The 23,039-nt window shown below is 34.7% G+C and overlaps 1 protein-coding gene across 4 annotated transcripts in view; it reads right to left on the reverse strand.

Moving 5' to 3' along the window:
* Window positions 1-6,770, reverse strand: part of LOC126838896 (paired box protein Pax-6-like) — a 28,767-nt gene extending 21,997 nt beyond the window's left edge. For all 4 annotated transcript variants that reach the window (XM_050573673.1, XM_050573674.1, XM_050573675.1 and 1 more), the window contains exons 1-2: window positions 6,389-6,770; window positions 3,590-3,761 (exon numbers count right to left, since the gene is read on the reverse strand). In XM_050573673.1, the coding sequence (XP_050429630.1) occupies window positions 3,590-3,746 (157 nt within the window). In that variant the 5' untranslated portion in view covers window positions 3,747-3,761; window positions 6,389-6,770. The remainder of the gene's footprint in view (window positions 1-3,589; window positions 3,762-6,388) is intronic.
* Between the last annotated feature and the right edge of the window lie 16,269 nt (window positions 6,771-23,039).

The raw sequence follows: 23,039 nt of genomic DNA on the forward strand, positions 1-23,039 counted from the left end.
GTTAATTCTGCGTGTCATTTGCACGCCACGCGCAATATCTTAAAGGGAAAACCCCTCTCGGTGTTGCTGCTGCTGTGGTCTCTACAGTATAATATATATTATACACGACTCAGCATCAACTATGACTTGGGAAGAAGAGCAAATAAAAAAAAAAAAAAAAATTAAAAAAAGAGGAGGAACGGGGGGACTAGCAAAGAGGCTCCTCCCCGGGAAAAAATAATTTTACATCTCACAAACATTCCCTTGGCTGTTTAAAAAAAGAGGGTTGCGCAGAGGTATAATCTTATTTGTGGTTTTAAATTGCGTTGTTTTAATTTCGTCGTCTAGGTCTCGGTCGAATAACAATGCGCCTTGTCGAAAAAAAAAAATAATAATAATTGGTAAACTTCTACGACGTTTAAATAATATAATGTTTAAACTTTCGTGATTTTAATTACTTTCAATCTTTAACTCTATACAGACACACAGCAAACTTAACGTTTAACGCCGTAAATAAGCGTATTTGATAATTACATTTATTTTATTTCGTTTGATAAATACTGTTGAAAATTCAAGTAATTATTATTATTTAGATTAAACGAGGCAGTTGTCGTTCAACGAGCAAAACAATAATAATTCAGTTTGATTTTGAAAAAAACGTTTGAAAATTAAAATCAAAATATAACATTTTCCGCCGTTGTGTAAATAACAGACATTCCGTCTCGGTGAACGTGTTTTAGAAGTTTATTTTATTTCGAAAAAAAGGGCATTCAGATCATTAAGTTTGAAAAAATAATTTTTCTTTCTCGGAAAATAAATAACATTTTTGACGGAACGATTATTTTACGAAAAACAGTTTGGATAATTGAATCGTAAACTTCAAAAATAATTAAGGAGGTTGTACGTTCAGTTATTCGACAGCTTACGAGGTCAGATTCCTGGATCAAGGTCTTTTTGTCGAAGCTAAGGCGGTGCTAAGCATAAAACTGATTTGCTTAAAATCAAGAAACGAGGAGCTAGAAAAATTATATTTTCGAACAACATGAACGAAGGTTGTAGTTCATTTCAATTTTCGTCTGTATAGTTATACTAATAGTGCCGAATATATTGTTTTTAATTTTCCGAGAATTCACTCAGTTGACCATAAAAGTTTATTAATTTTGTGTACAACTCTTGTGTGATCTCTATGACATATTATATTTAACAGTAATATACAGAAGCTATAAAACCATGTTTGTCGATTAATGGTTATCATTTCAAAACCGCAATTTGCATCTAGTATTGGGCACTTTTAGACGACCGCGACAAAATTATCAACGATACTATACGTACATTATTAAATGTATTTGTATTAACAAATATGCATATATTATGTGCTCGAAGGAACAACAAATATTATATACTTAACGGGTGCGCGTGCAGAACGGGTCTCGCCGTCGACTTGTCTGGTCGAGTAGTGCTGTGCAGTCGAGTGATTGTTGGATACTTCAATAATCAATATAGAAGTACACATATACACGTGTTTTCTTTTTTTTTTGCAATTTCAACTGAATGAGCGGAATAAACCCCGTCGAAAACTATAATGCAATAGCATGTACAAACGGCGCGATGACAGGTGTGAAAAGACGACGACGACGACGATGAAGAAGAAGCATAAGAAGCAAGCCGCAGCTGTATGTGATGTTGCCGCCGATGCAAAGGGACCGCGCTCAGCGTGTGAGCTCGTTAAATTAGCGTCGCCGTTTGGGAAACGATATATTATTATTTGCCACGTCCCATTGAGTGCGGTGCTCATGACCGACCGGTATGCGACTACCGAGTACGGTTTTTTTACACTTAGGTCGCACGCAGCAATGTATAAATAAATAAAAAATAAAAAAATACGATTTTGTCCTCTTCCGCGCGTTATTTAACCCTTTATTATTCGACGACGAGACGTCTCTATGTGTTCTGCCTCCCGTGCACATAATACATGTATATATATATATTGTGTACTTCCCTCTGCGCGAGCTGAAGATCCGTACAGATTAATCGACTTCCCACTGTTTATCGCGCTGATCAACTGCATTGTTCGGTTAGCGCAAAAAAAAACATCAAATAATAATAATACTACTGCTAATCGGTAGCAGAGCAAATTGTTCTCATGAAGTCTCGCGCCGCTCCCATCAACTGATATGATGGTGTGCAATAATATAAAATACTGTCTACTTTTGGCGCAAATTATAAGAGCACAGAGGTCGTAATTAAAAAAGTTTTCGCTGTCCTGTATCTGGTCGACCACCTCAATTCTAATACATCCATATCTATTCCACAAACTAAGAATTTTATTATTATTATTATTAGTTATTTCTTAAGAACCTATGGCCAATATTATTTACAATTAATAGTTTTTTCGTTATTATCCATAATGTGTAGGTATGTTAACGAACAGTAGACGATAATACACATTTTTTGAACAATTCGAAATTTAATTAAAATTTTTAAAACTAGAAAAAACTTGAGAAACTTATGGTTATACATGATAAAAGTAAATGAATATTTAAAACTATTAAATAGGATAATACCCAGTTATTAACAATTAAAAGTAACTGTGCCAGGAATAGGAAAACATTTCACAACATCAAATTTTTCTATAAAACGACCAAATCATCTAATTTCTCATTATTTTTCCCTACAACTCGATTGGCGCATTAAAAACAAGAATGATAATATAAATATTATTATTGTCCATGTCGTCTCCCAGAAGCTGTTACGCGGGACGACAGTGCAAAGACGGACACATATTGCACTCAATGTATCCAATCTACTATATGGGTACGATTTTTTTCCTCGGTGTCGTGTAACGAGATATTGTTTTCCACATATATATAATATATGTATATTTCTATATTATATTATATATTTTTGTAAACATAAAACCGCTATATGACATCGGTTGAAACGCGGGGTGGCCGGGACCCGTCAGGCGAAACCCAATACGGCTGATGTTTATATATATATATACACATTTTTTATACATTTTTATAAAACAACAATTTCCTTGTATTTTGTACTATAGCGTTTATTTTTTCCGCCCGTTTTCCTTTTAATTATCCACACCAAGCTGGTTTCTGTACACGCACGGTTATTTTTCCACCCATGAGTGAACCAGTCACACACAATCATGTCTTTAAGCCGACATACACACACATGCGCCGAGAAATACTATACTTCCCCCTTGCCACGTAACCCGTTTGAAAAAAAGTTTATTTTACTTCTATCCTATCTATCTCTCTCTCTTTATCTTTCTTCGTGCAAGCATATAAACTCAAGATCGGGTAACTTAAATGTGCCGCTGTATCTTTATATAAAATATATGTACGGATCAGATCCTTTAACCTACGACGCGACGTCGAGTCGACGTTTCACCACAAATGCGACTTGGCAAAACAAAAACGCTCCACTGAAGTACCTACAGGTATAGTGAGTATTATAAGCACATTATATATATATATATTTTTTTTATTGATTGATTATCCAAATGATTGATGTATATATATATGTACGATGTATAATTTGTATGGATATCATGTACCACCTCTGAATTAATTTTTTCAAACAATGTTATTACCTTTGTGTGCAAGATCATCGTGATGGCTGGGCGGCCACGGTGATCCCGTTCCTATCCCGTGGTGAGCGGCCAAAGACTGATGGTGATGATGGTGATGGTGATGGTGATGATGAGGCAACAGGCCCGGTTGTTCCGTTCTGCTGATGCCTTGTAACATACTCGGACGTGGACTCTGGAAGACACGTCATTAACAGATTAATAATAATACAAACAACTAACAAGATAATATGATAGTTTGACTACTTGCACGCCTAATTTATATAACTATATTTGATATATGAATAAAAGAAAAAAATCATCATTAGCGATTCAGGATAAAACGATTATTACCATCTCCTAATTTATAAATGCATTTTTTTTTTTAAATTTATAAATGTATAGGTATCATTTAAAAATTGAACTATATATATATATATATATAGACCATAGTTTATTCCAGTGAAAACGTTTTGATAGGTAAGTCCGTGTCATGGTGGTCGAGTGCGTTTAAAAAATCAAATGGGGTGGCGGCGAGGCTGCTCATCACACGCACATCCGTTTGCTCGGCGGTCTCACTATCTCTCTCCTGTTGGCTGCGTATATCCGGACAATTTGCTCTGGTAACGGAGCAGCCCACTCGACGAATGCCGTCATTTCTGCCGCCGTTGATATCATAATTCGGCCACTTCATAGCGACCCCTCTATAGAAGCACACTTGCAACGGGAAAGCAAAGAAAAATAATATAACAGCAGTGTACAACATTATTAGTATAATATGCGTTGCGTGTGTACAAAAGGACTCGGTGCCGTCGCTGCGCGCCTTCAGTACGTCTCTCACATTTCAATACACTTTATATACATGTTATTGTACCACTCGAAATGGTAATGCGATACTCCCTCTTTCTTTGTCTGTGTGTGCTCAGTGTATCAATGAAGAGGGCTATTAATGAAATAATAAAAACACACCCCCGTCCGCCCGGCTCTTTGAAAGTGATCCACATTGAATAAACTTTTTATCTGCGTGGATAGAGTATATATAAAAACATTTAAGTTCATTTAACTTTTTTTAATTGTGAATATTATCAAATCGTCTACATACATAGTGCGTGATCATAATTATTGTAATATACTTTATAAACAGTCATGTATAGGCTTTTCACTTCGTCGCGCTTTCTACTATAAAACCGAAATATAAAGATATTAGATGTTATACAACATTTATGAAAACTCTTACATTGTGGTACAAGTTATAATGTTATCATTTTAAATATATTTACTATTACAACTTAAAGGTACAACAAGTTTATTCGAGTAAGTATCTTAAAAGCTCCAGACATTGGTATAAGTAGTTCGGTGTGCCCAATACTATTTTTATTTGTGTAAATTACTTGCATTTACATGAGAAATATTTGTTCAAAACTGGTTATATTGACCACTTATATATTCCTATGGCTTATAATTATTATTTTAAGAAATCATTTGTATAAATAATAATTTTTAATTAAAAAAAAAAGCATTAACAATAAACATTTAGATATCTATATCATAGGTGGAAATTCATTCAGGGAGGGTGCTTGGGATTCTAAAAAACTTAAAATGAGTGCTACATTTATTTTTATTTCAAAAAATCTCACTAAAAAATTAATGTAGATATTTTGAAAAGCACTAATTTTAAGTTTTGATGATCTATATTTTAGCTTAATAAATAGTTGGCACAATATAATGAATAACAAAATGTTATAAGTAAATAAAATTAAATATTATTCAGGCAGAAGTAATTTATCAAAAACTTTGACAATAAATTACTAACAAATTAGTGCAATGCGCGTATACCTATATACTACTTACTACCTAAACAGGCAACAAAAGTTATTTAATTTTCTTTAAGCGATTCATTACGCTTTGTTTAACATGTTTATTGTTTACGTTGTAAAAGTTTTGACATTTTTATGTCAAAACTTAAGATGGTTAACAGTTTCAGTTTTCACATTAAACAATATTGATGAAGTGTGAAAAGTCATCTTAAGTACAAATTTATTTTTAATATGTATAAATTTGATTTTAAAAAAATGTAGTATAATTCTTATAGATAAAAAAAGTGTTTGAAATAAAATTGTTCAACTCGAAGGCAAAAATAAATTTTAATATTGTGTATATGTTTTAAATATAAATAATAGTTTTAGTTAAAATACGTGCACGTCAATTAAACCTAGGTACCAATAATAGACCTTATGGTTTCGCACAGTAAACAACGACATTAGCAAAAATAAAACGAATGTTTACTAAATGGTCTATTTTTGTCGAGGGCTTGCAAAAAATTATTTTAATTAATTTATTAATTAATGCATTCATGACGTATTGCATAAACTTTCATTCTATACTGCCTACAGGTTTAAGAAATCAGTAGACATATTTAGTAATCAAAATTCAATTAATAGCCCGTGATGGTGGTGATTGATCCATTATGTTTTTATGGACCGTTAGTATTTAAAAAAAAAACACAAATGTTATGAGTTAGCATGTGTACTTATTTTATTTTATTGTAGTATAACTTGTATACATAGAATATATTATGGCAAGCTTAGGAGAAATGGCGGTTTAAAGGAAAAGGGTACGGTAATAGAGCGATTTTGCCTCTCTTTTTACCTACATGAAAAAATTGATGAAAATTTATTAATTGAAGCTAAAAATTATTATTTATATGATATATTTATTATTTATATAATAATTTAAGTATTCGAAAAATTTGCCATATGCCCTCGGAAGACCCGCCTCTGCATAAAGGCGAATATTTATATTAATAATTAATCGACTACTTACGAGGCGTCTTCTTGGTGTTGAAACGTGATTTCTTAAAGGATAATCCGATATAACTTCGCAGCAGGTGGTCGCACACTTTGTCAAAATGATAGTAATAAAAATAACAACAATAATATTCTAATCGAGTCTCCGTTCAAAATCATGAGACCGCGGCGATTTTTAAGAAAAAACAATTTTTTTTTATAATGATTAGGTAATTGCGAACTCACAATTGGCCTCAACAAATATACAAGGACAGAAAAAATCAAATAAAAAACGGCGGTCGACTGATAAGGATAATAATATATCGTTTGTATACACTGAAGACAGATCAGAGCGAATGTTGTGTGTGCGCAATGTGCGACGGCAGCAGCGACAGCCGCGTGTGATTCGAGTGGCCGCGCGGTTCGGTAACGTGTGCCGTGCCGTTCGGACCGTACCGTCGTCCCGCCCGGTTACGCCGTCGGTCGTTGGGGGAAGGATAGGGCGAGTGGGTGGGGTCGGAGCGCCGCCCGTCCTCCAATCGCGTGCCGGCGCCCAGATCGATATAGAACGCGATGCTCATTCGTCCGGAAGATATGCCCCATCCGCCAGGCGCGACACGCACACACGCGCGCGCCCGTCCCACCGCCACTGCCGCCACTGCGCCGCCTTGGCCTCCGCACGTCGGCCGGGCACATTATATACGAAAATAAGAATAATAATAATAATAATAATAATTTTTAACTCCGACGCGTCCTCCCGCCCCCTAACCTACCCCTAACCTAACCGACCGGCATACAGCACGGAGATTATACATCAAGTGACACCCACCACACCGGTGTTCCTCTGCCCCCGTCCGACCGATGACACCCCGCAAACGGCGTGGCGTAACGTCCGTTTGTTTGTGTAGTATTTAACCGGTATTATTGTTATAATTTTTTTTTTTTTTTTATCCAGATTTCTCGCTTTATCCTTTTCGTTCTGTCACTTAACGTCTCCCGGCCCTTCCCAGTGATCCCACCCCCATCCCGTCACTTTTAATGCACGGCTAAACTAGCGGTAAACACCGTCACGCGCCCGCTCTTCGTTTACGTAGCCACAAAATGTATTTTATAACCGTGTACATAATTATATTACGTACAGTAAATGTGCAACCGCACGCGCACCTATAAGAACTGTGTTGAGATGAGTTACGGTAGTAGGCATTTACCGGAAAAAACCGCCGGAAGTCATCTCTATAACGGCAACCGGCACCCCGCCCCCTTACTCAGTTCGGTGGTAATCCGTCGAAAATGCGCCAAGGCTGAATGTGTTAACATAGTCATCTATTCCGCTAAACTAGAAAATTTGGATAGAAATCGTCTAATTATTATCAACAGCTGTTTGCGTTAAATAATAATTGTTCATAAAACCTTGAATCGCGACCCTTTACCGACTATGGCCCTTTAACCCTACTTTAGTCTTTACTTACCAAGTTCACCTCTTTATCTGGCGGCCATTTTTCTGAAAACCTGAACGTCTGAAGTTTGCACAGTTTATGCGGGCTAGCTGAACTCGATGTGTGATAAAAATTTGCGCTTTCTAGCTCAACATTTTCAGAAGTATTGACGATTGTTGCTGTTAACAGTACCTAGGTACTTTATACTTTTGACCCTGATAAGAGAGTTCTTTATTACATTACAATGAAATACCGAAAATAGCTGAAAGTAAATAATTCGGTTCGAAAAAAGTTTTTTGTATGTTTTAATTTCTTATTGTTTTTTTATATGGTTAATTTGTATTATTTTTTATTTGTTAGTTTAAACGCATTGTTGTTCTGTTTAAAACTATTTTTAAATTATAGTTATTTATTTTTAACAAATTTGGATTAAGTAGGTATGTATATTTGTCTAAAAAAAACTTGAACAACTTGTGGTTATAGATTGTTGTTGGTCGCTATCATAACTCGTCGACATCGGCCCTACAGGATACGGTACACGGTCTTGCGAAGACTATTCGTCAGCACTACAATCTTGCTAGGGCAGGTCGGGTCTCTATAGCGTCATGTTTACCTCTGCAATTTGTTTACTTTGGCGGGTTTGACAGACTGTCGTTAGCGCTGAAGATGACAATATTGTTGCTGAAATACGTATGCGCAGAGTGTGTATTTATTTTATGGTTAAGGGTTTTTAAGTATTAATTTCTTTATAAGGTGTATTAAAAAAATATCTCATTGAGGCAAACCCGCCAAAGTACACAGATTTCAGAGGCAAACATGACGCTGGAGACCCGACCTGCCCTAGCATGACTGCAGCGCTGACGAATAGTCTTCGAAAGACCGTCTACCGTAGCCACTAGCCTGCAGGGCCGATGTCGACGAGTTGTGATAGCTATTAGCGACCAACATCAAGAAAGCACAATACATGTGTTCGAATTGGAAAAATAAAATTAGAGGGACGTTTTTTATTTTATAAAACAGAGCGTACTCAGTATTTTTTTACCCCTAAAAAACCACCACTTCTAAAAATTAGTAGGGGAACGCTACAATTTCTGAAAAATAGTTAGAGTACTCAGTCTCTCCGCCCTCCCCAATTTGAGCATTGACAGGGCACAGTAGTCAATGACCAGTTCTTATGATTCTGCGTTAATATAATATAGGTATACACACATGAGTCGACTACTCGGCTGGGAAGCATCGCGTACTTGATAACTCTTGGAAAGGGTATCTTGACACCTGGAACGTGATCAATGGTCATTATCAACGAATGAGGTTTTATTTGTTTGTACTATTATTTTTATTATTATTATTTTTCTTTTTTAATAGCCATTATTTATGAAACATGAAGGCACAACTACTACAACAAAATTATTTGTATTTATGTAAATAAATTGTTTTTCATATGCACATTATGTGCTTGCTAAGTAATTCGCACTATGCATCATATTACGATAAAAGCAGCTCCATCTTTACTCTAAGGGTACGCAGGGCACGAGCCCAGAGCCCCTGCCTGATGGGGGTTTCGAATAACACAATTTACATCTTAATGTTTTTTTTTCCTTAAAAGACCCCCAAACTCTGTATGCCCAAGAGCCCTTGATTAGCCTAAGACAGCTCTGAATAAAAGCATAATACAATAACGACAAACATATTAATATATAGTACCTACGTATTGTTGTTATCAAAATAATTAAAGCCAACAGTAAAACTATATAAGTTAAATCATATAGATTTATATCGATGAGAAACAGCCGATTTGATGTATGGATTGATAATCTATTAGTAGGTACATGTTGATAAAAATACAATTTTACACACAATCGAACAAATTTTAAAATTGGATATTTTTCAAAATTCACAGATATATATATATATATAAAACCCTCGTTATAATATTATAAGCGTGTTGATAATATTATGTAGTTCAACGACATCTCACTCTCGAGCGGTATGTTCTACAATGGTATGCCGCCGCCGCCGCCTCTGTTGTATTTGTACTACACTGGTACACATAATAAACACTTACAAACGAGTGACGAGACCCTCGATCGTTTCTAGTAAGTATCAAAAATCTTAGCGAAATAAAATATATTACTCGATCATATTATTATATTATTATTGTTACAGGCGGCTCGTCATGTCCCCGTACGAGTGTCGCAGCTGATATTGTGATACTTTGCCACGGGGCGGTGGCGTTTATCGTTTATCAAAACGCCACTGCCAGTAGCCGCCTCCAGTATCCATTTATATTGCGGACACGCATTATGCTCAAGAACATCTGTTTTCGGCCGGCAGTCAATTCCCTCGACCATAATATATAATATCGGCTATTACTCAAATATCTTCAGCGAGAAACATGTATTATATATATATATATTTATAAATACAATAATTCGTCTTTGAAAAACGTTTCTTTTTATACTTTTTTTTTTATTCCCTAGAAGAGTCATTGTAGATCGGAGAGGCATCGAGTCTGGGTAACCTCTTGACTTTTAGCACTACATGTGTACTCGGCGACGGCGGGAAGAAACACACACACACACACACACACACACACTACACACAGTGATAGAGAGAGCCTATTGCAACGAGCCGCCGTTTTACCGTACACTTGCACAATAGGACCCTCGATCTCGACTGCAGTACATAATAATACATAACTCGTACGAGGAGTGAAGAGAAAAAAAAACATCCACACATACAACACCACTATAATATATATATGTATTGGAACTCAAGTCTTTTGAACACTTTTGCCGGACAAATACATGCGCGTTTATTGTTAAACGTCAATAATGTTTTACAGATATCACCTTTTGTGCAGTTATTTCTCTCTTGGTACTACTTAAGGTTCTCTTCTCTCTCAGACACACACATACACACAACCCTATGTAGGGTATTGTTGGCACTTATATAAGTACGTTCGACGCGAGCTGCTTATTGTTTTGAGTTTTTTTTTTCGGGGGTAGGTTAAACGGTAGTTTTCGACCACGATAGACCGTTATTATACATACATACTGCGAAAGCCTTTATAGAACGTGCGCTATTATTATTATTATTATTATATTGTATTATAGAACACTGAACAGTAGACGTACGTAAGTATAAGTGTTCCGAACAATAATGCATTTTATATATATATATACATATATTATATAAATATATCTGATTAATTAAACGATTATTCGCGGTGTTCATTCCCAAAGTTAACATGCTTAAAGCCGATTAATCGGTGTGTGTATAAATTTAGGGTCGCCTATTGTGGCCACGGTAAAATTGGTAATTACTATCGATTGAATATATTTATATATTATATATAAACGAATTATACTATACTAATAAGATTTAACGATCATATAATACACAAGGAACATTGTGCTGATATTTCTGTATTGACGCTGTGTGAAATATTGTAAGTATTATTTTGTATACATATTATTTTGCACAATACAACCGTTTAAGCATTTAGAGTTTAGTTTGGTTTTGCATAGTTGCTTAACGGCTAAACACTTCTACTCGACATCTTATATGCTTTCAGCTTTGTGTATTACAATATTTATTATAACGTTTTTATTTTACCATACTACGGCCTCATCGAGATACTTAAAACGTTCAACGACAGCTATCCGATTACCCGAGTCGGCTATAGGGCAGTACTATAGAGTTTCTACATCTGACCAAAATTAAAATGTTCTAGTAACAGATTATAGCTAATATACGGTATACAGAAAGGCTATCACATGCGGTATGACATAGTGATACGACTAACTTAACCGAGAAAATATTAAATATCATAAGTTTAAATAAACATTATTTTATATAATAATAACATTTAGATGAATATGATATATCGCGGTTAAATAGCTTAAACACAACTATGTAGTCTTATAGCAGAGGCTATAGGTGACTTACCGTTTCAATAACAAGTACTTTTTTGATTCTATTAACTTGCTAAATATTAGGATGTATTTTGAATTTGTTGGTAGAGACTGAACCCAACAAACAAATTCCTCTTATGCGAATGCGCCTGTTAAATCTGTTTTGTACACAAAGATGGATACATTTATAAATAAATTAAAGATAAAAAAGATAAATTGATTCATAATTTTAATTACGATTAAAATTACAACAGCTGACGTTAGGTATACCTAATCAACCCTGTGCATTATAATATAAATTACTGTGAATCGGTTCAACAAGTAACTACAAAACTGTCAGTTCTGGCCTATAATAATAATTATATCAACATATAAGTCCTCACTGGACGATTGAATAGACTACTCATCGGCACCGCAGTCCGTTCGTCCGGCGTCCCCTGTATATAGAGGGATAATTACACTACATAATTACAACGACAATATAAATGTATCACATATTGTTATGTACAAAACTATTCTTTATTGCGCGCACTTAACGTTTCCGGACTAGAGTACGGTGATTTTTTTTTCTACTTCCTCTCGAACACGCGTCGAATTTCGCAATATCCGAAACGTCACAACTTCCGGCGTTTATGCATTAACCGGCAAAGGCACCGTGGTCCCGTCAATAGCCCGCGGCCGCCGCCCAGCAGGTGACCCATTCAGGTCGCGTTTTCACCTGATTAGGTGCTCATCATTACGTAAAAACACAGGCGTTATTCGTTCCACTCCTGACGTCCCGCCGTTTATTTGTCTCGCGTGCAAAATGCCATTTGATAATAATAAGAATAATATAAACGCTCCTAGGTTTCCACTTCCCCTCAAGCCCTGCCCTGTCATCTCTGTCAAAAGAAAAAACGGGCAACTTTTTGCGAATCCGTAGCCGACCGGTTACTGGTGTGTTTTTTGACTTCTCCGCAGCCACAGTAGGTCCTATACCGGGCTTTATTTTGATCGGAATACCCGACGTTAACGGACTGTCCAACAGACCAGAAACAAATTCGACAATATAACAGTAGAGCGCCTGCGGGTTGTCTATTCATCCGGCCAACACGGTGTGAACGATTTTTTCGATATCAGCGAAAAAATTCTATTACTTATTATACATTATTATGTAGTGTAATGACGTCGAGGAACTAAGACTTTACAAACACAATATTAGTTATTACTGGTTGAACTTACCGGGGTAACACACATTATGGCTATTGATTATGACATATGAAGTCAGATAGTCTCTGGTACTGATTCCCATCGCTTTCCTATGCGTCGAATGGTTCAACAATTGAATGGCAGTTGTTCGTTAAAAACAATTCCCAACTTTGGGCATTTTAATGAATATATCAAATTATATTTTAAAGATATTATAGCATATAACTTATATTTATATTCTCGTATTCGTATATTCTTCTTTATTATTCATGTATTCTATTATTTACATAGTTATAACTTTAAGCTCATAAATAATAACATTTAATTTGTACGTACAGCATAACGTTTAAATAGTAATTACATTCAGTCATGTGTTGTAAGACTGAGCGGTTAGACAATGATGAGTAAGTGCTAGCTTACTAGCTTAACTAGCTACCAACTTTAAGCGTGGAACATGCTTTAGCCTTGACCTCCCAGCTCGAAAATGATACAAAATAACGACACGAAATAGCGTTACTAAAGTAGCGCGCCTACTACGTATACGGTATAATAACATACAAGATGTCATCGAAATAATAACGAGTCCTCGTCGTCATGCAAACGTTTTGGCCAGAACATATTATAAAATAATTAACTATACTATCGTCATAAATTGCAAGGAGATTATAGATCAGAAGTAATCACTATTCAGGAGCCAGCAGGCTAAACCATGTTCCATTGTTTAATATTCTTAGCTCGTCGTTAACCTATAGTGAGTAAAGGGTGTAGAGACATCATCACAACTTAGCGGTAACCTACCAAACTGCCTTTATTCTTAAATAACTTCTTAAATAACTTCTTTAAAAACTTCTTAAATAACTTCTTTAATAACTATTTTTGAAGTTATTAAAGTTAATGAAATATATGTGTTACTATTTAAATTTCAAAAATTGCTATCGAAAAAACTAAGTCGGGAGGGGGTAAAAATTAAAAAAATTGTGAATAATTGAGATCACATAGCATAAAAACAAAATGAAAAAAACAATTTCTTATTAAACCCTATGGCCTATGCGATATTGAGTGGCCCGTGATAAATGAATCTATAATACAGGGGGTATTATAGATTTTGACATTTGTTTGCTATATTATGTAAATACATTTTTAATTTAAAAACACCGGTATCAATTTTCCTTGTCCTTAAATATAACCCGTAAGTAAGACATGGGAAACGCGTCTTTTTTTTTTTTTTAACAAAGGTTTTTTTTTTGTTTTTAGTTTAAGTAAACGATATTTTGATATATTCGGACGGTGTAATCTTACACTCCGCCGGTCGCTTACGGATTCTGACAAAATACCCGGCAGGAAGGGTTTTCGTAGCCGGAGACCTGGAAAGATTGGATGTGTATTTTTTTTTTATTCTCTCCGTTCGGTCCTCAACCATCTGTTGGCCGACGATAAGGGAAATATGAAGTTGGAAGAAAAATTATTTTACGGCATTTCCTTCTACATGAAAAACAACCGTATCAAATTATATATAAGAGTCGGTCTACCCTTCCGACCTCGTCACCCTCAACCCTGACCAACGCACCCGCCCCGGACGTATCGTATCGGGACGTGGCCACTATAACACTCTTGCACGGTCTCGATCCAGTCTTGCAGACGTCCGATAAACAGCCGTTACGCCCCCCCAAAAACTGTTTATTGCTTATTATAACCTTTCTCGAAGAAACTCGTGACGTTGCTGCAACTCTTCGATAGACCTTCAACTGATTTTGAATGGCGCACATAATGACAAATTACAATAATTTATTACGTCATGCCGCGGTAGTGTAATTTTTTCTATAATATCTAATATAACATCTAATAAATATAACATATAGCATCTAATATCTAATTTAACGCCATAAAAATAAATGCGCCATCTAAGAATTAATGAGCAAACGTCTTCGAAAACTACACATTTTTTAGGTCTTCTAAATTTCTAAAACCGCAAAATTAATTTAAATTCCGATAAAATTAAATACATGCGGTAAGTCCTTTTAACAAGTTAAAATGTTATCATTTTATCAACTATAGTGTGAGTAACGTAATAACTAGTATAATTTAACTATATTTATATATTTCTACTTTTATGTCCAATGGTCAGCTGTATGAACGAAATAGAGACGAGGAAAATAATATAACTGCCAGTAGATATATCTATATCAACATTCGACTAACCGCAAGTAAACGGTTTTAGTGCCAATAGTGAGAACTAAAATGTAACTGTACTAATTAATAATTACAATATGACAAGAAACAATAAAACCTTATTTAGGCGTAATAAAATTATACGGTTTTTGTATCGAAATATTCGTTTATCAAATCTGAATAAGTAAAACGAACTTATTGTGCTAACAGCGCACCTCAAAAATAATATCGTTATTATGCTTAATTATTAATATAGTTAAGCAACCAAATCGTACCTACCGATGTGACACGTGTGCTTATTATCAGAGGGCATTTATAGGATTTTTATACGCGTGTACACCGCCTCTGACAATCGCATATCGGCATATGAAAATGTTTTTTTAAAGTAACTGACAATAATACCTGACGATAATAACTGACTGATAATATACGAAGCAACCGAACCATTGACCGCGTTATGCACAGACGGCTGCGGCGCGGCGCATGCTAAATGCTTGTAATTTTTGCACCTAATTTTAACTCTCGTTTATTTTTCTTCTACACAACTTCCGATTTCCCGTTCAACGGCCTAACCTTAATCCGATTAACCCCCCTCCCGTTGCCCATTTATCGGCTCGGATAACGTGTTTATTAAAAATACAATAATTCATCATTTCGTCCAATTGGCCGTGCGAGGCGCAGACCTTTAATAATAATAATTAGTCTCGGATCGTCCTGGAGGGCGGTGCCTTCTACGAGATATACATAATATAGGTATATAAAGTGATGATAGTTTATACAGTCCGTGTACGAAGAGGCATCCATACACACACACTCCCGTGTCGAGTGGTCGTGTCGAATTCAGGCAATTGCGGCGATCATTCATAAATCCGACACGGCCGGAGACGTATATTGGTTGCCTTTTTTTTCTACACACACCATTCGTCTATCGAGGGTTTTTTTTTTTTTTACTTGTATATAATAATGATATATTGCTCGCAGTATAACGCCACTAAATAACACTCACACCGAGGAAATGCCGGCGGTGAGTGTCGAACCGTGAAAATCGAGTGTGTACGCGTTAACGTGATATCTCGATCAACGATGGCGGTAAATACGTATTCATTGACAAAACTATCTATAAGTCCTGCCTATATGTATATGCAGTGTATGTTCATTGTTACACATAGTACATATATATATAGTTGCCGGTTATTATAACAGTATCACAAATCAGTAATGCTCGGCGGTAGACCCACCGCCGCCTTTACATATTATATCCGTATACAGGCGTAACTTATTGGCATCTTATTATATTTTTATTATAATACTCGCAGCGATGACCAGAAACGTCTGACCGCAGAACCTACATTTCATATTGTACCGTCTCGAAAGATATGATAGAACTCGTGGGAGGTATTTTTTTTTTGTGTCTTACTATATATTGTTATTATATCTAAAATACATCGCATTACGGTAGGTATGTTCCAGTTAAAAAACGACCCCGCGGAAAGACAAACAAATTTCTATATTAATTACATATATTATGTATTATTTATTTATGGTCAGTATTTTTTGCACGTATGTGGTATGGCTAGGTTAGGTTAGGTTAGGTAATATTATAAAGAAAACCCCGAACAAAAATATTAATGTTTTCGAAAAATTTGTGAATACTTTAAAATTATGTTTAAGCGTGAGATTAAATGTTTAAAAAAATATTATTTAAGATGTTGTTACAGTATTATTAAAATATAGGTAATAGAATTATATTATCATAAAAGGTATTTCAAAAAAATGTTTCGAGTACTAAAACAACATTTACTGGAAACTATTTTATAAATATTTAAGCTCCTGCCAAAACACGATTTTAAAATATTAACAAACTTTTTAATTTTTAAAACATTTAAAAACAATATTATTTTGATTTCTGCTGTATGAAAAATTAAAACAATTTTGGATAGGGTTATTGAAATATAATTCTGTAAATTTTTTTATTTTAAAGGATTATTAGTATTGGCCTGTTTAGTAATACTTTTTATTAACTAATAGGTACCCATATTTATTTATAGTCATCATCTTATTATTTAAAAAATATAATACACATACAAATGTTATTACATTATTTTTACAGGAAAATAATATCGGTTGTGTTTGACGATCTGTTACAGATCAAGCACCTATGCTATGCCTTCAAATCGGCTTGGGTCCAATTTCTGTTCAATGAACCATTCAGATTTGATAAAATGTGTAAATAGATTTGAAGCAACAGTTAGTCGTACGGCAACAGGCGAGTGCGGTTTTGTTGTTTTATATTACTTACTATACTTTGCTTATACATTAATTTTTAAACACTAGATATGCAAAACATTATTACGCTTTCATAGAAAAACTATATTTATCAATTACTATATATTACATGAATGCAAAGACATAGGAGATCACAAGTACTCGTTAAAAATTAATTTTAAGCAGTTGATTTAAAGTAAAAAAACAATATAAGCCAATTTCTTTTCTTAAATAACAACTGTCGGATAATTTTTTTTAATTTTATTGCGCAATATTGCTTTAAGATGGTAACACTAAAAACAAACAAAAGTGCAGTCGATACATAGTGTAGACGACGCATAATGAGGTCGATGTGGTCATAGTACTGTATAAAGTATTACTATTATTATTATTATTACAATTAAAAGTCTAAAAGACCACTTTCAAATAAACGCTTATTGATGCTAATCTGTAGATTGTAAAAATATTAAGTGTCATACCGCTAAAAACATTGTAAAATAAAATACATTTCTTTAAATTGTATTTTTGGTATTATGTATGATACGGCTAGGACTGTCTGTCGATATCTAATAATTCGTTAATTGTTGTCATTGTTAACAGTACATCGTAAGTATGTAGTAGTCATTAGTCTACGGTAATCGACATTAGCGCAAGTAAACCGTATTAGTGCAGTGTACATGTTGAAAAGGCACAATAAAAGCCTTAGTATCAAACATAATTTTATATCCAATCGTCCAATGGCTGCATAATAACTATGTCCACTTGTATGAAGGCGAAATGGAGATTATAACTGGCATTGTATTTTGTGGACACGTAAAGCGGATAATAAAGTTATATAATATAATATGTATAACTACATTGAGAGTGAAAACGTTGAGGTCGTGTACGTCCGAAATAATAGTAATATTATTGTGATGGAAATTAATAGTAATAATATAACGGTCAGTATAAATCATAACTTACTCGCGTATATGTGCAAATAAAAATAATAATAATCGATATTTCCTTGTGCTGAAGCTTTTATTCAACATTCGGTTAGGGTGGAAACTAGTGAACTGTTCGTAACCGCTTATGTCACCCGGGGGAAGAACGATAATAATACAAAGAGAGAGAAAGGGATCCGTTTTGGAAGTGCGGAGATTTTAATAATTATCTTTACATCCGTCAGTTTACCAAAATTAGCACCACCCGGGGTAAATAGTTGACGAGGGGGTGTGACTTTTTCACACATTTACCGACTAACGTCGGTAGTTAAGTTATAATAATAGTATATAATATATATATTTTACTAATATAAAAGGGTAGATACACAACACTCTTCAATGTAAATCGGATAAACACCACTCGAGCGCTTAAAGATTTAACGGAAATACAAAAAAAGACACTTCAGAATGAGAAATTTTCTTTTGGCTATAAATTATAAAAAAATATAATAATTCCATACGCAACACAAAACGAAATATTCATATTTTTAAATACAGTTAAACCATTTTCAAGTCATTATTAATGTATTTATGTAATATTATGACTTATACACATCATTGTTAGGGATAACTATACTCCTGGGAGTAGTAAAAGTGGTAGGAGGGACGTCGCTTGAGAAGTTCAGAACATATTAAAACTTACACTATTTACACAACTTGAGGATACTCCCACTTGAGTAGCTTGACTGGTGCGCCAAGCTACTCAAGTGGGAGTAACCTCATGTTGTGTAAGTATTGTAAATACAAATTACAATACCCCACTCAAGTTTTAATAATATTCAAGTTCAAAACAGGATTTGAATAAAAGAACAAATAGAAGGTTTACTCGAGGAATAGTTTCATTGCTGACGTTTTTCTGGTCTGATTACGCGTTATATATATGCACGCTTAATAACCAGTTATAGCGAACATTATAACCGCATACTATTATGCCTAACCCGTTCAAAGTATTAATAGTACTCGGTGTGTTGGCAATGAATAATCATAAATTTAAATATTATGTTTTTACGGTGTTAACATTTCCTAATACAGGTAATACTACGCTATAATAACATTACATATTTTGTAACAACAACAAAAATGTAACTTTGTTTTTGCTACGTCAGTTGGGTGATTTGAACTATCACAATTAATAATTATACACAAACAACGTTTTACTGCTCTACGGCGTAATATATTTTTAAGTGCATAATATATTATGTACTCATTGATGCGTTCACTTAGTATTTTCAGTGGCTAACCAGGCCTCGTTCTACTTCTTTGTTTGGCGCAGTGTCGTACCTATACATACTGCATACAGCATACATACAGATGATGCAATGCATGTGCACCCCGGGATATATTAATAAACATTTCTGCCGATGACTTTTCCATTCCAGCAGATAAACGCCGTGTGTATTCGCCCCCTCCCTTTCCATATCTCTCTCACTTTGACCTTTTCACCGCCGGATACTATCGCGCTATTACTATTTGTATTATTACTATTTATATTAATATTGTTACACACGGTTATATGAAAAACAACAACCGTTTAGCATACATGCCGGTGCGTTTATATACATGCTATTCAGACGAAAAAGGGGTAACCCTGGTGATAATGGCTGACATAAATATACATGTTTGTGTGTAGGATCATCACGGGAAATGATAGAGCAAGTGGAGGAACGGTGGGAGATAAAGAGACGCGCGGAGGAAAAAACTACTGTACACGCACTACAACCCTTTGACCGGCACAAATGCTTTTTCAACCGGAAAGTTATTGTTTTATTTTGCATAAATACGGTCCAGGTTATGTGCGCCTGCCGCTTTTCATCGCTGCTTATAAATACACGTGCAACTACACTGTGTAGCACTCATGGTCCATTACATAAACGCACACCTCGATAAACACGAATCATTATTAAAATCCCATACATCTTGTCCCCGAATCGCCTACTACACGTGTCTCACCTTTTTTAAAAAAAACAAAATAACATGCAGGTATAAATGCAGTACACGTTTTTTCCACCGCAAATAGGTATACACCCGATTCGAAATATGATTATAACGATCAACATATCATCATGGATTTTGCTTGGGAATACTGGAGGTACACATGCCACACGGTAACGGTTACTTGTGGCTAATGCTGTTGTAACACTTGAAATCGCTAGTTAGAAGTTTGGCTAACGAGCTGGAACATCACGAGTGGGATTATCAACACTGCGATGGTACCTCTGAGTTAATAGCACCATCAGCAAGCATCTCGCGTATATCATTTGAGTATTTAACCGTAAATAATAGCACTAAACCGTCGCGTCGTGCGGTAACTATAATACAGGTCTATAATCGCGTTTCACTAAACACAATGTCAACATGTACGAATCAAATACTAATATATTATATAAATATATATTATAGAATATACATATATGTATATTGATGCCCTTATAAATTAAAAATTATGTACAATGGCTCGATGTTGGGAGGCTAGGTTTGGTCAATTCAAGTATGAATACTTAAGAATACAGAATGGCCAACACAGCTTAACATTTTAAACGGTCGTCTCCTTTAATTATAAACATGTACAACTTAATCGATAATGGTTTTGATAATTTAACCAAGTAATCGTCGTACAAGTTTACAGCTTTTTTATAATTAATTTTAATTTATTGTTCAAGTGCAAAAAATGTTGATATAATTTTTGTTAGAAGCCAGTTAAATTTATTTGGTTACTAAGCTATCTTAATTGATTTAGAAGCTTTAGATTTTGTCGGTGTTCTTTTTCGGTTTAGTGTTAACTTCGTCGATCAATAGTTTTTTTATAATAACCATAATACTAATATAAAATGTCCATCTTTAAACGTCTGCAACCTTATCTAATCGACTCGAACTAAACGTAAAACGGGAGTCCATTTTATACATTATACTAAATTGGGTACGATATGCATATGCACAATAATAATTGTAACCGCTTTAATAGGCTTCAGTGCACGCGTTCGTCACTGCCAACTGAACAGATAATATACCAAACTGGTATGCGTCAAGATTTGTACATAAACAATTTAACGTACAGCCAAAGAGCAAACATTGTTGCGCGGTTAACCCACCGTTTAAACTACCCTATGCCAACAGCTGTTTGTGCTTTATTATATTATTTTGTAGACGTGCATGTTAGGTATAACATTGCACGGTTCTTGTGTGTTATACCAATACTGTGTACACATTGGCAAACAATAAAATACTACATCTACACGATCTACATACGAGTTTCTCAGAGTTCCGTGAAAATCACTCATACGCGTACTTGTTATACTATAAGGAACCGCGTTCCCCGGGTCATTTTACATACAAAGGGGAAATAAAAAAATATATGCGAAGAAAAAAAAAACGAAAACAAAGATAATGGCTTGTATCAAGCTGAGTCCGCCGTCGAAGTCAAAGGGGTCGTGTCGATACCGGGTTTGATGTTATCTGCGGCGATTACGGGGTGTATATTTTCTGTATGTGTGTGTGTGTGTGTGTGTGTGCGCACCTACCGGGGAATATTATTATTATGTATACCTGCGCCATAACAATGAGGTCCATGGGAATACCCGGCCGGGGTCCGTGGGTTTAATTAAGGGTTCCGGAATCGGTGGGCATTACTGGGCGTTGCTGGTGCGGTAAACGGCTTAAACAACATCATGCATTGTCGAGAAACGCGGTTCACGGTTGTTTGCCGAAGAGGACCATAATGTTTTAAGAGTTATGGCCGGCGACACTGCCCCGACCATGTATTATTACGTAGAGTAGAGGATGGGTGTATGTATTTGGCGTATTCGCGTTTGCATAGCTGATAACGTCAGAATACTGAAAGTGCCTTAGTGCTGTTTTGCCGAGAATACAGCGAGATCCGCATAACTTTTTCGATTAAGCGTCCGAAAGTTACCTCGATAAGAAACGCGTAGAACGAAGGGAGGAGAGTAATTCAATTTAAAACCAAGAAAAATACGAGTGCGTGGCTTAAAATATATAAAAGTTTGTACGGGCTAACCTCTGATGGAACGTGTACAAGATAAAATGTTTTTGTTTGGAAAATATGATAACGTATATAATATAATATGTATTCTTTCTTCTATACCGATTTAGAGATATTACTAGAAAATAATGTAAACTACGTCATGTGGAAAAATAATATAAAAGCGAGAAAAAAATTCCGTTTAATGTATGAATATTGTCTTAAGTGCAATAAAAGGGTTATTGTACTGGTATTAACATATTTTTTAACGTTTTACTGCCATTTTGAATTTTATAATTTTTTTTATTTATGTAAATTAAAACACCAAGTCGGATAGACACTAGTGTAGACTGTAGAGTATTGCTATTTTAATGGGAAAAAAATGAGAAAGAAGAAGATTAATGTTATAATTTACTCAGTATACTTTTTAGTATTGGTGTAAATCATATATCTTATGCAGAAATATTATATTTTAATAAGAATGGCTTGTATATATATTAAATATATATGATAATATTTAAAAACAAGTAACAGTAATAATATTTTTAATATGAAATAAATTATTTAATGTTTCAGTAATATTTCTTAAATGTTATAAATTTACTTATTATATATAAACCATTTTCATATAACATCAAACAAACTTGAATTATTCTCTACCGAACCACCTCCAAATAACTAATTCCAGTTATACTGTTGACATCGTCATATAATATCATTTTAATGGAAACTTTGATGTAATTAAAAAAAT

This window comes from Adelges cooleyi, unplaced genomic scaffold (assembly GCF_023614345.1).
Source record: "Adelges cooleyi isolate 19-005CV unplaced genomic scaffold, UGA_ACOO_1.1 ACOO_flye_CR_arks_rails_tigmint_CR_PRNA_30, whole genome shotgun sequence".
NCBI lineage: Eukaryota > Metazoa > Arthropoda > Insecta > Hemiptera > Adelgidae > Adelges > Adelges cooleyi.